The sequence below is a fragment of the Theileria equi genome, chromosome 1 (assembly GCF_000342415.1).
Source record: "Theileria equi strain WA chromosome 1, complete sequence".
In the NCBI taxonomy this organism is placed as follows: Eukaryota; Apicomplexa; class Aconoidasida; order Piroplasmida; family Theileriidae; genus Theileria; species Theileria equi.
Window position 1 is genome coordinate 2,666,416 of NC_021366.1, and position 16,194 is coordinate 2,682,609.

General features: G+C 45.5%; 5 protein-coding genes and 1 non-coding gene across 6 annotated transcripts; 4 read left to right on the forward strand and 2 right to left on the reverse strand.

The window, feature by feature from the left end:
* Window positions 1–165: 165 nt before the first annotated feature.
* Window positions 166–3,160, forward strand: BEWA_029860 (hypothetical protein; the record flags this gene model as incomplete). The annotated part of the gene is made up of 6 exons (XM_004829744.1): window positions 166–298; window positions 630–1,961; window positions 2,029–2,403; window positions 2,494–2,752; window positions 2,794–2,893; window positions 2,930–3,160. 6 exons carry the CDS (start codon window positions 166–168, stop codon window positions 3,158–3,160), a joined length of 2,430 nt encoding a protein of 809 aa, XP_004829801.1.
* A 401-nt stretch (window positions 3,161–3,561) lies between these two features.
* On the forward strand, window positions 3,562–4,821 carry BEWA_029870 (hypothetical protein; the record flags this gene model as incomplete). The annotated part of the gene is made up of 1 exon (XM_004829745.1): window positions 3,562–4,821. The coding sequence occupies one exon, from the start codon at window positions 3,562–3,564 to the stop codon at window positions 4,819–4,821; it is 1,260 nt and encodes a 419-aa protein (XP_004829802.1).
* A 161-nt stretch (window positions 4,822–4,982) lies between these two features.
* Window positions 4,983–5,963, forward strand: BEWA_029880 (hypothetical protein). Its single transcript, XM_004829746.1, has one exon. The coding sequence runs from the start codon at window positions 5,091–5,093 to the stop codon at window positions 5,913–5,915; it is 825 nt and encodes a 274-aa protein (XP_004829803.1). The 5' UTR covers window positions 4,983–5,090; the 3' UTR covers window positions 5,916–5,963.
* Window positions 5,964–5,979: 16 nt separating this feature from the next.
* BEWA_029890 (hypothetical protein) lies at window positions 5,980–12,942 on the forward strand (the record flags this gene model as incomplete). Its single annotated transcript, XM_004829747.1, has 1 exon — window positions 5,980–12,942. The coding sequence occupies one exon, from the start codon at window positions 5,980–5,982 to the stop codon at window positions 12,940–12,942; it is 6,963 nt and encodes a 2,320-aa protein (XP_004829804.1).
* Window positions 12,943–13,598: 656 nt separating this feature from the next.
* BEWA_029900 (hypothetical protein) lies at window positions 13,599–14,924 on the reverse strand (the record flags this gene model as incomplete). The annotated part of the gene is made up of 1 exon (XM_004829748.1): window positions 13,599–14,924. The coding sequence occupies one exon, from the start codon at window positions 14,922–14,924 to the stop codon at window positions 13,599–13,601; it is 1,326 nt and encodes a 441-aa protein (XP_004829805.1).
* Window positions 14,925–16,106: 1,182 nt separating this feature from the next.
* Window positions 16,107–16,178, reverse strand: BEWA_029910. Its single transcript has one exon. It is a non-coding gene; the product is annotated as a tRNA-Trp (tRNA).
* Window positions 16,179–16,194: the final 16 nt, after the last annotated feature.

Genomic DNA, 16,194 nt, shown 5'->3' on the forward strand with positions numbered 1-16,194 from the left:
GTTTTCATTTACATAGGCATTATCCATGTCTCGTTTGTCATTTCTGTCAATGAAAGGGTCGATTTTCAATGCATGCTCAAACAATATGGCCCTTGTAATCTCACGGTACTGAGAAACAAGTACCCGAATAGTGAGCTCTATATCGCACCACTGTTTGAGGATCCCATGAAATTTGTGGGCGCTGTAAGGCTTGGAAAGGATAATTTATATCACGGGAATTCTGACAACAAGACCGTCGCCGTTTACGAAAAGAATGGGAACAACGCAGCCAACCTTGTCGCAATTATTGAATTTATAGGTTTGTCTAGGTCCCGAATAATGCTCTCTTGAGCATAGCGAAAGAGAATGTGAGCTATGAGGGGCATGAGCGAAGTGAATAGAGGAGAATTGGTGACTATACGCCAGTATAGGAGCCTTTGTTTCTCTAGAGGGATGAGAAGAATGGAGCTGGTAGCTCGTCTTCCTGAACATTTCGCTCTCAATCTAATCATGAATCTCTGAGGTTTCATGGAGCTCCTGCTAGTCGCTTTAGTCCCTCATTCTTCGGGACTCTTTCGCTTCGCTCATTCTGTCTCTGGCTTATGCCATCGGCAGCATTATACTCGTTCCACTCGTATACATTCATTTAGGAATCGTTGGATTTCCGCACAAGACAGTGGTATCGTATGGCCTCAATTACGAGTTTAGGGCTACGCTATTGGTTTCCAAGGATAAACAACCGGGTGTGGATCTATTCTACTCTAGAATAGCCATCAAGGAGGATTGTGCAAGCAAATCACTTTCCTCTACCTCCCTTGCCAAAATCGATCCAAGGATGAATATCGCCATTTTTAAAAACAAGTGGGAGGTTGTATACAAGTCTGAAGGGAGATACAGTCTCTTTACCAGGCACCCAAAGCTTTGCATTTGCCTGGATGAGCACTGCGACAGAGCGGAAGATTACAACCATTTCGTAAAGACTATAGCCATAGAAGGACCGATGTTGATTGCTCCTATAAGGGCTGCATGCACTGTTGGAACGAGGTGTATAATGGAAATTGATGGGTACTTTAAAGAGGCAAAAAACTATTTTGCGCTCTCAAAAGATGCCTCTCTCACCAATGGACACATGAGCTTTACACTTCCCAACGTTTACGAGTACAATATGAGTCTTTCAGGTTTTTCTGCATTTAAGACTGTCACTCTAAAGATTTACTGGATCCCAGGGCTAAAATATGCGGACGTTAATCCAGTCATTGGAGAAGTAGAGGTGATGAGTTTTTACGTTGGAACATTCCCGGTAGCTCCCTTTGGAGCCCAGAGTCTTGTGCTAGATCCCACCCACTTTTGTTCGCACAAATTTTACATTTACAAGAGGATTAAAACTGAAACTGTGATGCCGAACCCAGAGCTCCAGGCAGAACTTTGGAGCCTTGACAGGACTGTAGTATTGTCCAACAAGATGATTGGGATTACTGGAGGGTTTAATGCTGGAGATTTGTATATTCTAAAGTCTATAAAGGGATGTGAAGTTTCCACAGGGACTGGTGGAGATAATGCTTCCGAGTCAAACAATTTTGAGAAGGAAGTTTTAGTTGCTCATCTCGTTCCTACCGGCGTCACAAAGTATAAACGATACGTTTGTGAGTTTGGAATGACTTGTAAAATCGAGTTTCCCACAATTGGTCTCACCGAGTTGATATCCAAAGGGGTTCAGAGGGGATATAATTACCAGGTCCTCTTGGCTAAAAGATGTGGCACTGGCTTTGATAAAACTCCATTCTTGACCCCAAATGGGCTTTCTAGCAGTGAGAAGATTTCATCAGACTCGAGCGAGTTTTCCTGGAGCGGAAATGCGTTTCCAGACTTGTCATTTATAAACACTCAACTCAGGGCTTGCTGGTGCGATAAAGCGAGTGTTGACGCCTATACATGCCAAGGGGACGACTATTCCATCGACATTGGCACCGTGCTTATCGTAGGTTTGTTGAATGGTTGTTTTCTTCTTGCATGTTTTTTCTTCTACCACCCATTCTATAAACATGATAGGCGAGACAAGAAAGACTTACAAGTGTTGGCTGGGTGCCATGTGTTCAATTACGTTGCGCGGTCACTATGATCGGGGAGCGGATGAGATTATAATGTCCAGAGCCTGTAGCAATCCCGGAGATGTAACGTCGGACCAAGACGATGCGTTTGACTATGAAAACCTAAAGTCCGCAACGGGAGACGAGGTGACCGTGATTACTACGGAAATTGATGTCGTGGACGAAATGGTTGGAGTGATGAGACTCTGCAGGAGAAGCAAAGGGAGTCGCCTCAAATTTACCGATTTGGGAATTGAAGTCGAGGTTACAAGAATGGCACTGGAAAAGAAGAGGTATATCGTAGGCATGAATGGGTCCGCCCTCGTCAAGGCAAAAGGTGAGTTGATGTCCGTAGCGAAGCGGAGGACAGGTCCCGAAGAATGAGGGACCTATACTCGTTTCACTCACATACTACACATACATTCAGTGCCAATCGAGGGGGAGCAATACATTCTCGTCAAGCAACTGCAGGATGAAGTTGGTGACGCCATTGCACATCGCAAGTTATTCACCGATCATGGGATGAGGGTGGAGACTAGGGTGAGGGCTGGCTACTCCAAAATTAGCTGGTGTATGACCAGTCAGCACATGAGATGTACGAGGCTGGAGGACTTTAGACTCAATCTCGCCGATTTGACGACGGAGGGAATTCTCAACCTCAAGGGACCCATCAAGTGCATAAATTGGTTTGTTTGCTATTTCTCTACTACTCACATTTTGAACTTAGGGAAATGTGCAAGCTTACATTTGCGTTTCAGAGCATGTTTGCAATGCTGACTGAAGCACCTCACTTGGCGGACCCGGGATCGGTTTTGGTCCTTCGCAAGGTTTGTGTTTTTAATGCTCATGCACATTAAACTTAGAAGGAGTGCAGTGAGGGAGCATCAATGGGAGATGTGCATGTCTTTGGGGGTTACCACGACAAGGCTGTGGTACATGAACAGACCAATGACCTCTTTGTCTTGAGGTATCTCAAGGATTATAGCCGGAAGCTTTACGGGCTTACTCCCGGACAATATTTCTTGTGCTTTCAGTCAAAGGATAAAATGGTGGAAATGAGCAAGATTGATGTTGTAGGTATGTTGAATGAATGAGCGACTGAAAGGAGCTCTTTGGCGAATATACATCAGTATATGAGCCTGCGTATTCCTTGGTAGATGGAGGAATTGTATATTCTGGACTTTGGACAATCTTGAGAATGAAGGGAGGATAGGAGTGATGGAGATTCCGAAGAAGACGAGGATGAGGAGGTAGAAGAAGTTATATATTCGCTGGCATTGTCCCTCGAATGCTCATGTTCATCATAGTCCTGCTACTCTTCTTCAAGCTACGCATTACGGTCACATATTCTCCCTCCGGCTAAAGCCTGTGGTCGGATAGCTCACTTTGTTCGCCATGGAGCTCCCTGTTAGTCGCTCTAGTCCCGAAGAATGAGGGACTCCGTCTAACGACGGTGTTCGCCATTCCATGACTCACATTACACATTCATTTAGGAATGTACGGTAACCAGCATTCTTCTCGCGTTGTAACCCTTGGAAGCCCATTCAATATAACGGTAATGGGTTACAAATTGGATGAAGCCATGGCGGCATTTCTATCCCTGGAGCCTGCATGCGGTGATGCCAATGTCACCAGTAAAATTCTCCTCATCAAAATGGCTCTGCATCCAGATTTAATTTATGAAAAGGAGGAAGGAAATGTTGCCATGTGGATCGGAGTTCAGATTTTCAGGAGGCATTACTTAGACTCGCTGACAAGCTACGAAAGGTCCGTAAAGGAGGTCTTTGAGATGGAGCGGACTCTCTATCTTTGCATAACGGATATTCAAGATACTTCTGACGCCAATCCTCCCATTAAAAACGCAAGATATTCTGGCATAAAATACCTTGTTTCTGGTCCGCGAGTGGTGGATAATGAAGGGCTAATGACTGATGGGCCGAGAAAATTTACAATGTTGGTTGACAGGAAGATGCCAGTTTTTAGTCACAAGATACTCATTGCATCTTTTCCGGGCAGAGTCCCTCCTCGCTTGACTTGTGAAGGTGGTTTGGCCGGGTACTCTGGATCGGCCGTATTTCAATTTCATGCCTTTGATGACAATGTGATTAGTTGGAACGTTTCTTCAGTCAGTGAATCTTCCATCATTTGCTGGTGTGGAAGGCGTCGTTGCGTTTCTCTGGATGATTACTCTACGACTGTACAGTTGCCCAAGGGTTTGGCTAAAGCGCCAAATTTAGGTGCAAACTCAATGTTTCTGGCTTTACCAATCACGGAGAGAATTAGTGTGGCTCTCTCTGGAAGTGTGACGGGATATGATGAGATTAGGTTGGTCGGAAAGAATGTAAAGTGCGGGTATGCCTACTCGTCCAAAATGACCAATAACCTCAATATGGATAGTCACATCACAACGATACTCCCAATCGGTAATGGACTCTCTACAAAGGAGCTGGTGAGGCGGAGGAATTCCCTCGGATCGTCTGTTGCATTTCAGAGGTACCACAAATGGAGGTCATTTGACCTCAGCGTAAGAGCGACGAGAGGCGAGCCCTTTTACAAGATTTGCCACTGCCAGTTTTTGATTAATGAATCTTGCCAGAATGATGAAGATTTTGGAAGCCTGGCAGGGATTGTGTCCCCCAAAATTAGTCGCACAAGTGGGAGTTTTGGTAACATTAGGGTGAGAATTTGTAATGGTGGAATCTTTATAATGGAAGGTTATAGTCGAAATCTTTTGGTGAAAAATATCGATTGTTAGATATTTCTTATTTTAGAGATATATTCTCTAAAATACACCATCTTAGGCTCTTTAACTACGATGAATAGGCATTGGAGGTCCATTCCGATAGAGATAAAGGCAATGGCCATTTTCACGGTTATTCCAAAAAGTTAAACGGCACAGGCATCGATAAATGGTTAATTCCAAAAGGAACATTGTATTCTGACTCCAAAGAAGGACTCAGGACACGTAAACGACCAGAGGGTCGAGAAGTAACCATTAAAATCCAAAATTCGGCAACGTAAACAATGATTTCCGAGGAAAGGTCTTCTGTAGGCTCGTTGTTAAGCCGAGGGAACCTCCAGAGGAAGTCATCACACCTGAATAAAACAATAGGGGACGACAACGTCGGAATGCAAACTGCAGCGAGTGAAATCTCAACTTCACGAGCTGAAACGATAAAAGGTGTCACAAATCCAACATTAATATCAACAAGTGATGTAGCTGACAACAGGTCTACGTTATCCCTCGTTGAAGGGCAATGCCTACCTGAATCTAATCAAAAAATTTTTTCTAAATGGGTACGAGCTTGCGATCATACAGAGAGTAAACAGGGAGACATATTGCCTCTTAAAAAGCAACAAAAACATGATGATAATGGAAGAATAGGACCCAAACTAATCGTTAAACAAACTGGTACAACCTACCGTGCATCATTCCAAACTGACGACAAAGAGTTCAACAATGACATACTTGGCACTAGAAGACTTTATTATAATCTAGCTGACGTAAGGTTAGCGTTAACCCTGGACGAATTGCAATGTGGACCTGAATTTAATCAAAAAAACTTCTTATATAAACAGGTGGCGACTTGTAAAACTACCCAGTGTAGACGGGGGATAAACATAACTTTTAAAAAGCAAGGCGGTAATAAAACTATGGCGCTTATAGTAATCGTTGAAGAACCAGTAAGTCTCTCTAGGAGATTCGCTGGAATCCTCAGTAAGAGGATAAACTCAAATGGTCAAGAAATCAAGGTCAGGTCGAAATACAATCGAAAAATCTTATTTATAAAGGCCTGTTCTGATTATTCCCCAAACCTACAGGAAACTGTAGTGTCTACAAGGGTGTAGGAATTAATAACGCACATATAACAATCCGGTACGTACGGGGTAGGTAATTTGTTGTTTGTTGTTGATGGAAGGTTATAATGAAGGAAGTAGTGGAGAAGGTAAAACATACAACTTTTCGGGCAACAAGGATGAGCTCTTGGCATTCATGAGTGGACTCATTCAGAGGTACCAGCGGTCGGAAGGGTTTGTCTTTGAGGCAAATTTGGCAAATGGGTCCGAGGAACAACTTGTCGCAGTAGACAACATTGGAATTTTCAAGATGCAAAAGATTTCCATCAAGACACATGTAGAGCAGGACGTGGTCCTGAGGGGGAGTGGAGCGATTCAAGAGATGATCAAGAGGCTTTTAGTTGTTCCCGCATGGAATTCATGCCTTGATGAGGACGTCAAGGGTCAGTCATTTGACCTTGTCAAGACTGGGGACGAGAATGTGGCCGTTTTTAAAAACGTCAAGGTCGACCATGGGCTCTTTAGGCTCTGTCTAGTTTTGGAGGTCGACGCTACAACTAGTTTGCTATCTCCTGCTAGAGGGGACCATGCCGGGGACCTTGACACGGAGCTCGTTGACTTTGTGAAGAGTGCGGGTACCAGAATGAATGGGTCCGGTGGAAATAACAATGGTCATTCTGATACCATGTTGGACGCGGGAATACTGGCCTCCAAGGGCTATTTCTTGAGGCAGACGATCGACCTTGTGCCCTCTCTGCAAAATTGCCAAGGGGACAAGAGGAGTATTACTCAGCTCGGAGTCTTGGTAAATGACGGGATTGTCGTTTTAAAGGACTGCAACGAGAGCCTCTGGTTTGCGGATATTGTTGTTGCGGATGGAATTGTGAGAGTGAAGGATGAGCATGAGAAAATTGACTTGCAGGCCATTGGATCTGATCCGGACGAAACGTGGTTGTTTTGTAAGGAATTTCATGAGAACAAGAGGGCAATTGTGGTTGGCAGGCTTCAGATTGTCGTTTTACAGCTTCCAATCGTCAAAAGTGGGCCAAAGTTTTTCTCCATCTTTACGCACTATTTGAGCAATCCCATGGATGTTGCGCTGTTTGAGGATACCATCTTTGTATCAGACGGTTATCTCAAGTCTGTAGTTGCCTTTTACCCGAGCAGTAATGGCCAAAAGTATCATTATTTTGTGGCATTTGAAAATGTCTATTGGGTCGCTATATCCATAATTTCCTGGAAGAACTCGCATGAGTTTATAGCAATTGATGGTCAAGGTTCTAGCATCTTGAGGTTTTCATTTACCAAGAATGGGCACATTTTTGCCTTTGCAAAATTGAATGGTTATGACCCGCCATCAGATCTCAGTAATGAATCAGTGGAGCAGGAGAGGATTGGTCTCTTGGTAAATCCGTCAAGTATGGATGTCTATAGGGGAAGTTTTGGGGGCGAAGAGGTTCGGCTCTTGTTTGTGGCAGAGGCAAAAACTGGCAGGATTGCAATTTTCAGGCTGGAATTTGATGCAATAGTCGAGTACAAGGTTTTTTATTCCAGGGGCATCTTGACGAGAATCCGAGTGGATAGCTCGCTCAATCTATTCCTTTCTACATGGCGTAAATATTTGGGCACGGTGCAAGAGTTTTTGCTCTACAAGCCGGTCCATCATTACATGCGACTCAAGTTTCACTATAACACGCTTGAAAAGTACCAGGGAGGTGACGAGATTCGACTAGAACCCATCTTTAGGGCGAGTGTTCCAGAGCTTTTTTATTCCCCTGATGTTGTTCTAGCCACTTCTAGTGGCAGCTCACCCTCCCAAGGTGGAGTGGAGAAATGGTACAAGGCAAACCTGCAATCCATTGGTCTCACGCTAGACAAGGATAGTGGCATTGTATCTGGAAAAATTAGCAGGACTGGGAGGCACTATGTCACCATTTTTGGGTCGACAATTCTTAAAGACTCCCAGGCCATCATTGCAATCAATGCGTCCTGTCCACAGGCTACGCAATTCAATACGAGAACCAAGACCTGTGAAGCATGTCCAATTGGGACGTTTCGCAACAATGAGGCAGAGGACAAATGTATAGAATGTAGCTCTGTGCGGGTCCACAGTACGACGAGGGATGTGGGTTCGAGGTTAGCCTCTGACTGTCTATGCGAACCTGGATACTTTCTCGACGACTCTCGCTGTGTTCCCTGCAAGCCTGGCACATTTAAAAGTGATGTAAGCAATTCTGAGTGTTCGGGCATGTGCAGGGATAATTTGACTTCGCAGGTTGAAGGAGCAAGGAGTGAAGAGGAACTCGGGTGTGAGTGCATGCCCAGGTTTTACGACTTGCGGAATGTGAACGATCCAGATGCTCTAGTCCCTCTGGCAACTTTGGAATCCATTGGCCTATCCAATCATCAGGGAATTGTGTTTGCAGACTTGGTGATGCTTGAAAAATATTGCGCTCCCTGTGATGTGGGCTATTACTGTCCAGGGGGAAGTCGAGGCCAAATTCCATGCGGATATGGACGAAGCACTCTGGAAAAGTATAGCTTGATGGAGACGGAGTGTGCATGCGATGTTGGATTTGGCTATGAGAGTAATGGTAAATGCAAACCATGTTCGCCCTTTGGTTACAAGGACAAGGTTGGAAACGTCCCCTGTATCCAGTGCCACGCTCACGCTAGCCGACGGAACATTCGGCCAATGTTGTGGCCATTTATTCCCGCTACAAGGCGTGACATAACTACTGGTATGCCCATTCTAGTGGCTAGGGGCTATGCATCGACATCCGTGGAGGCATGTAGGTACTGCATTTCCGGCTATTACTTTGATCACAATCTCAAGGACTGTCTTCCCTGTCCAGTTGGCTCCTTTTGCCCTGGATTTGATAACCAACCAGTCCGCTGTGGAACAAGTGGTACGACCAGGGGCACCAGGTCCACCAGTGGCATTGACTGCCTCTGCTCGGCTGGGTATGGTAACGTGCTCGAGTACCGTAATCCCATTAGCCTGAGCGTTGTCTGTCACCAGTGCCCACCCGGGCACTTTCAACATTTGAGCAATACCGACGTCTCATGCCTACCATGCCCTCTGCATTCCAATACCCTCTCGTTTGGCTCCACCAGCCTCGATGCATGTATACCCGAGGCGGGCTATTTTATCAAGGCTCTGGTTGATTTTGGGAGTATGAGAATGCATGAGATGGGGAGCAAGAGTTTTGAGGAGTGGCGGGATGGTAATGGTAGAGATGATGGCAGGAATAGAGGAGGTGGAGGTGCCAGTACCGAATGCATGTCTGCCGAGGGCATGTTTATAAAATCTCGATTCTCGGCCCTAATTCAGCGAGAGTCGGCCGAGTCGTGCGATAGAGAGTGCAAGAGGAACATTTACTGCACGGGCTACCTCTTTAACATTACCAGGCATGTCTCTCAGCGGGATGCCACTCCCTATGCCACGAATGAAGTCTTGGTCTTTGGTGGAATGGGCTACACTAGGGTCGAGTTTTTTATGTGCCAGCTCTTTTTCTTTACTATGGAGGTGAATGGTGGTGAAAGAGGAGAGTTTAAGCATGGCAACAAAACAGGCACACTCGGCAAAAGAGGAGAAATTTTATGTAGAGTTCCTAGCAACCACAGATACATGGCGGAACCATGTCCTCAAGACCACTATTGTCCGGGCCAAATTAGGCCCGTGCCATGTCCATTATTTTCAAAAACGCTGGGCGTGGGCGCCAAGAGCCTAGAGTCTTGTCTATGCCTGCCGGGCTATGAGCCCTCATCGAGGGGAGGCAAATGTGACCCCTGCAAAATGGGCTGGTACAAGCCCAGGATTGGGAACTTGGCGTGCCAGCGGTGCCCAGACCGACTCAAGACTTTTAACCCCGGCGCCAAGCACATTACGGAATGTGCATGCATTCCCGGCTATTTTGCCCAGATTCAACATGGCCGAATGGATGGGCTCAAGATTGGCAGTGCATTTCAAGTTGATGTTTTCGGGAATGTTTCAATGGCAAGGATGGGCGAGGGGGGCATAGGGACAATGAATGAGGGGGGTATAGGGGATGTAATGGGTGATTACAAACCAGAAAAAAACACTAAATCCCTAATATTCATCACGGACCCATTGCTCATTGTTCCGGAACAAGAAGCAAACTTGGAAGCGTGGCATGGTATGCAAACACATAGGCTCACTTGTGAGAGGTGCAGACAAAATCACTATTGTCCAGGGGGCTGGGTGTATGGCTTTTCGAATAGGAGGATCCACAATATACCATACAAGTGCCCCTTGGGGTCCAGTGTCCCCTCTAGATCGACGCATGCAACCATGGCGTCGCAGTGTCTGTGCCTTCCCGGCTACAGAATGGAGGTTTATTCCCAAAGTGAGACTAGAATGGGAGAGGCGGGGGCAAGGTGCGTAAAATGCGAAGGTGGCATGTATAAGGAGAGCCACGAAAACTCGCCCTGCAGTGGGCGGTGCATGCAGTATGCCACCACATATGGCGGCTCTGTTTCCAAGAGCCAGTGCTTTTGCCAGTATGGGCGATACATGGTTATCGACGGGATGCTGCCTATAGGGCAGGATGGGATGGAGGCAAAGTTAAAATGCGTGGAGTGCGTCAAGGGAGCAATTTGCCCTGGCGGTCTGGTTTTGAGCGCCCTGCAAAAGCTAAGGCAGAATGCGGGTTTTGATGGTATTAGCATTCGAGACCATGTGCAGCCGATACCAAAGTTTGGCTATTTTGCAGTCTCCTCCAGGCATCCTCCATTTGATGGAATGGGTGTTGATGTTGACGAGACGGAGTATGGGCATGAGGAGATGGAAATGTATAGCTATACAAAACTAGAAATTCACCCGTGCCCGTTGGAGTTTAGATGTGACGGTAGGTTTGCCGGTAATTGCTCGAGTGGGTCCACGGGTTACCTTTGTAGTCGCTGTCTGCCCGGTCACGATATGGTCCATTACAGGAGCCAGTGTCGCCCGTGTGGTCCAGTTTTGCTCTACTTATCTCGATTCATCCTATACAAACTACCCATTTTGGTGCTTGGTTTGGTCTTCTTCTTTTGCAGCACCCATCTGCCTTCATCAAATGGTGGATATACAGACAATAATGGAATGAGGAAGGATGACCATGGAATGGAGGATGGCTACAGGCCAGAGGACGGGAGGAGGAGCATTAGGAACCTCTTTTGCACCCTGTTTAAAATGGCATTTGAGCTCTACCTTGCCATGGCTCCGTACGGCATGGTCCATTTGCGCTCCCCGAGCAGTTTGAGGAAGTTTTCTTGGTATTACAATGCCATTTTTGGATACTCGACGAGAATGTTTCGTTATCTTTCACCAGCTTGTCTATTGGGTAGGGATTTTGGGGATTTATCTTGGCACATGCAAAGGTTTGTTAACTTATTACAACCCCTTGTTGACACCCTATTGCTCCTCTCTCTGGTCCATTTATTCACCCTTTTGAGGATCACAAAATTGTGCAATTGGATGGGTGGTGAATCTCTATCCATGAGGACAACTAGTAACCCATGGACAGCCACCCCGAAATGCCTACTCATTATGGGCTACATTTACTTTTCCTTCATTTGCCAGGAGCTGTTGCAAATGCTCTGGTGTATAAATGTGCAGTACAAGCATCACGAGCCAGTTTTGGTACTGCTGCATGCACCCTCGCAGGTTTGCACTGGTGGCTTGCTCTACTATTTCCCAGCCTCTCTCTTGGCCATTTTACTCTCCCTCTACATTTTCGGACCCGTCATTTGGGTGGCTAGTGGGCATGGGCGGCCAGCGGCTAAAGGGGGCCTGAATGGTCAAAATGGAGAGAGTGAGGAATTGATGCCAAAGCAGACTCTAGACCATTCAGGCCACCTAAAAACCCTTTTAACATGTGGTCACAAGAAATACTTTGGGGCGTGGGACGCCATTTACTTTGGGAGGCGCTTCATTACAGTCATTATTACGACATTCCAGACGGGCATCCAGTCGTCTGGGCCTGCGGAAAAGCTCCGCATTACTGCCAGCATTTTGAGCTCTATAGTAATGCTCATACTGCACACGAAATACTGGCCATTTCAGGTGCGTGGTAACAATGTCTTTAACCGGCTGGAGCTAGTTGCACTGGTTATGACCATTACCACCGGGTTCATTATGCAGGGCAGTTTTAGCTTTGACTTTGACCATGCGGGTTTGGTGCCCATTTACCTCTTTTTTGCCACTGTGCTACTCTTTGCATGGACTGGCTTTTCACAAGCCTGCAACATTGCCGGCCTGGAGCGGGGCAAGAGGAACAAGGGGTGGCTCCACAAGTTTCTTCTATGGTACAATAGAGCTCAAGTTACCTTTGATTACAGGGGAGAGAAAATTGTACTGGAGGACCCCCTGGCTAAACGGATGCGCATTTCATCGGGAGGCAGAAGTGCTCTCCAGACTTGTGTCTATCAGTCGGTTTGCAAGCTGGTGCTTGAAGACAAGTGTATTGCGATTCCCAACTTGTGGATGGAGTTTTTGGTGCGGCATGGCTTTCTCTATCGGCGGTCAGTTAGTAGTGTCCAGAGTGGAGCTAGAGCACATGTGGAATATGAATGGAAGGCCGACTTGCACGCGGGGTGGGCACAAGAGTTTAAGGGTGCCCCTAGGGTAGTTGTTGCCGGTACAGACCATGATGAAGTGGTAATGAGCAAAGATGAAAGGGAGGAAGAGGAAAGGAGAATGACATATGACAAAGCACCAATTACTCCATGGATTATCAACCATGCAAGTTTAGAAACGCCAAGCAAGATGCTCATTGAATGCTACAAGGGGACTTGTGGAGATGGAGGTGGAAAAGGCAAGCGGGGAGGATTTCGACGGCTAAATTTGGAGAGGGCAATGGACCGACTAGAGGAAATGCAAGGGCTTGAAGAGGAGTTGAGAGAGGTGAACCAAGAGTTGGAACGGAGGATTGAAATGGCCAAGATTGGCAAGAGGGCATTGGAGCAAATGCTAGGCGACCTCTGGGAGCCTAAGGAAGAATTGGATTATCACTGTGAAAGTACTACTGTAAGGAGTACTGAAACAGGTGACCCACCGACGTCGGAGACTAGGTAGTAGATCACTATGGAATGAGTGTAACGAGTGGAATAGTGATGCGAATTCATCCTTAGATGAATGAGATGCCACTCTGAGATTCTCCATTAGTATCTTTCTTAGACTTATTAGGAGTATTTTTAGACTCTCATTCTACTATTGAAGCTAGGACGACCAAAGGGAGTCTCTAGAATAGGAATGAATGAGGAATGTGGCCTAGTATGGAGTAGGGAAAGTTTGGAATCTCGAGTTGGGGTACCACAGATGAGACTCTGATAGAATATGACTTCCTCCTACTTTGTATAAATGAACCTACTGCCAAGACCGAGAACTAGGAGAATGTCACCACCTGGAAATCCCTGCGAATCCTTCAAAGAAACCGGCCAAAGATGTGAATCATCCCTTGATCCTTCTCAAGGTAATGGAGAACTAGACCCTGCTCAAGAAGCTAAACCTGAAGAGAATGCTGAAAAATCTGCTCCTCCTCCTGACAAGTCTTCTAAGACTAAGACTATTCTTGGATCCATATTTGGAACGGGAGCTCCTGTCGGTGGAGGATTGTCAGTACAACTATATGGAATATAGGAACTTATATATTCACCTTTGGTAGATTATCCTTCAACATTTTGACCAGAAGTGCCTCTGGAGGACGCACATTTAGGTCACTAGAGAGGTCATTAATCCACATATATAACGCTCATATATGATAGCTTGTTCATAATTTTCCATAGGATGCAAGTGTATAATATCCATGAGTCTCCATTAGAACGATTATAAAGTTTCCAGCCTCCAAAGAATGTTGCGCCAGTTCCGGCAAGGGTGCCAGAGGATATACCAGAGATAGCCCATGAGCTTAGACCAGTAACAACTCCAGCAAGAGCAGCAGGTTGAGGAGTAAATTCAGAAGCAGAAGAATCAGGAGGAGCAGCTTCTTCATTACCAGAAGGTCCTTGAGGTCCAGAAGGACCAAGAGAAGCAGAGCGATGAGCAGAAAGATGTTCTTTTAGTCTTTCACCATCTATGGCATCTTCAGCCATTTGAGCCACTGGAGTACCTTGTAGGAGAATCTTTGTCTCAGACTCGGTATCAGGAACCTGGTCAGATAAGTCAGCTGCGGGAACTTCCTCACGTTGAATTCCATCCTGTCCAAGAGGTGGAGGGTCTAGAAGGCTCTTAGCCAGTCCAAGAGCTGCGGTTGTACCATACAGTCCAGCAAGAGCTGATCCACCTAGTCCAATATTAATAAGAGGACGAGCAGCGTCAATAACTGTTTTCCACAGTCCTCCTTCAGTATCTCTAGGTTGACTATCCACTTCAGCTTTATCAACTTTACTAGCACCAAGTTTAGCAGGTGAGGATAGAATGGGTTCAGTACATTCTTTATAGTCTGGACAATCTAGTTCCTTCACAAGTGCACTAAATTCCTTGTTACCCTTACAGCTTTTTATGTTATCTGGCATTGTATCCCCGAGATCTTCTACCTTTTCCCACTCATCGCTACTCCCCTGTTTGAACCAGCTCTTAACTGGAGGGCTCCCAGATGAATCAACATAAATAAGAACTGGATTATTTCCACAGTAGAAGGCATAAACATTGAATGAGCCAGGGATAGGGAATTTGTGTCCATTTAAAACTATATTTTTTCTACTAGCACCTCCATCGTTATACTTGATGCCAGAGAGTTCAGTTCCAAGCTCAATCTCATGCTTGAAGTAAGGAATAGTATTAGCTACTTCCCCATCGGTAGGTGGACCAGGTTGTCCATCATGTTTCCTACCGCAACAGTATGGTTCTCCGGACTTATGTTTACCATGAGTTAGATTCATGGTAACACCAATACCAATGGAACATGCTACCTCATCTAGTTTTTCGGAAAGTTTCTCGGTAGGCCTATCATCATTATAGAATCCACCAGTATTACCTAGAGTTCTCCAGTCTCTACCATTCTTGTCTCTACTATAATACCACTTTGAATCTCCATCATGCTTCATAAACTGGAGCATGAGAGATGTGTCATTGCCGTCCAGGTCTCCGGGATAAGAATGCACTCTAACTTTGGATACTGGATAATCTTTTGGGAGAGTAATACCAGTAGTATCGTCTCCTTTATGGGTAACTCTGGAGATCTCAGTACCATAACCGCCAATATCGTATTCCTTAACACTATATCCAGGAATAGTGGGTGAAGTAGACGCAACAGAGATTTTCCTTGTGGTATTTATGCAGCTGGATTTGTATGAGGTATAGGCTGTTGTGGGATCCTTTATGTCAAAGGGGATAGCACCATAGAAGCTACAATTTTTCTCATCTAATAATTGGATAAGTGGCTTATTAGAATCGTAACCAAAACTCCTCCAATAATTCTTTTTTTCTCCATTATTATAAGAATGTGAATAGTACTTAGTTATGTTGGTTTTATCTTTAATTTCAAGCAGGATAGGTAGATCAAGATTCCCATTCCAGTAGTAGACAGAGACATACTCCACGGGATTTCGTATCTCTGGTATAGAATGCCCACCACCTAAATTTGTATTTAGGGTAAATGTACTTCCACTATTATGTTTATAGGTGTATTGTGTAAAGCCTCTTTTAGGCTGATTGACCTCCCTTTTAACCTTTATTCTACTTGAGGTAGTATTATATAGACAATTCCATACTACATTATCCTCTGGCTTTATGGAAAAGTCTAATGTTAGTACTTGGTATCCACTTCCACATCCGCTGTTCATCTTCCATTTTCCAACACTCATCCTCCATGTTCAGAGAGTATGCTTCTTCAAAACTCTGAGATCCATGAGAGTCTCAATGCGACCAAAGGGAGCAGACTAGTATCTTAACTACTACTCCCTACTCATTCATAGATTCATCCTCCCTCGCAAGACTGGCTCACTGTTTGGCCCTATGGATAGCCTTCTGGACTACATTAGTCCATGAGAGGGTCTCTAGTGGACTCTATTCCTGCCATCTCATACACTGCTACGCTCCTATATTCATTCAACGCTCCTATCCTTTCAATAACAAGAATCTGGAGAATAGAGAGGCTCCCTGCGGTCGCCTATGCTCCTATAGTGTGTATACTCTCGAAAGGGCTAAACATCCATCAACTTACCCTGTGAGAATAGGAAAAATGGCAACATTAAACGAATATAAATGCATAAAAATAAATTTTCGAGGAAAAAAAAGAGTGAGCCCGAAGGGACTTGAACCCCCAACCTTCCGATCTGGAGTCGGACGCGCTACCATTGCGCCACAAGCCCTCTACCGGCGCGTTCG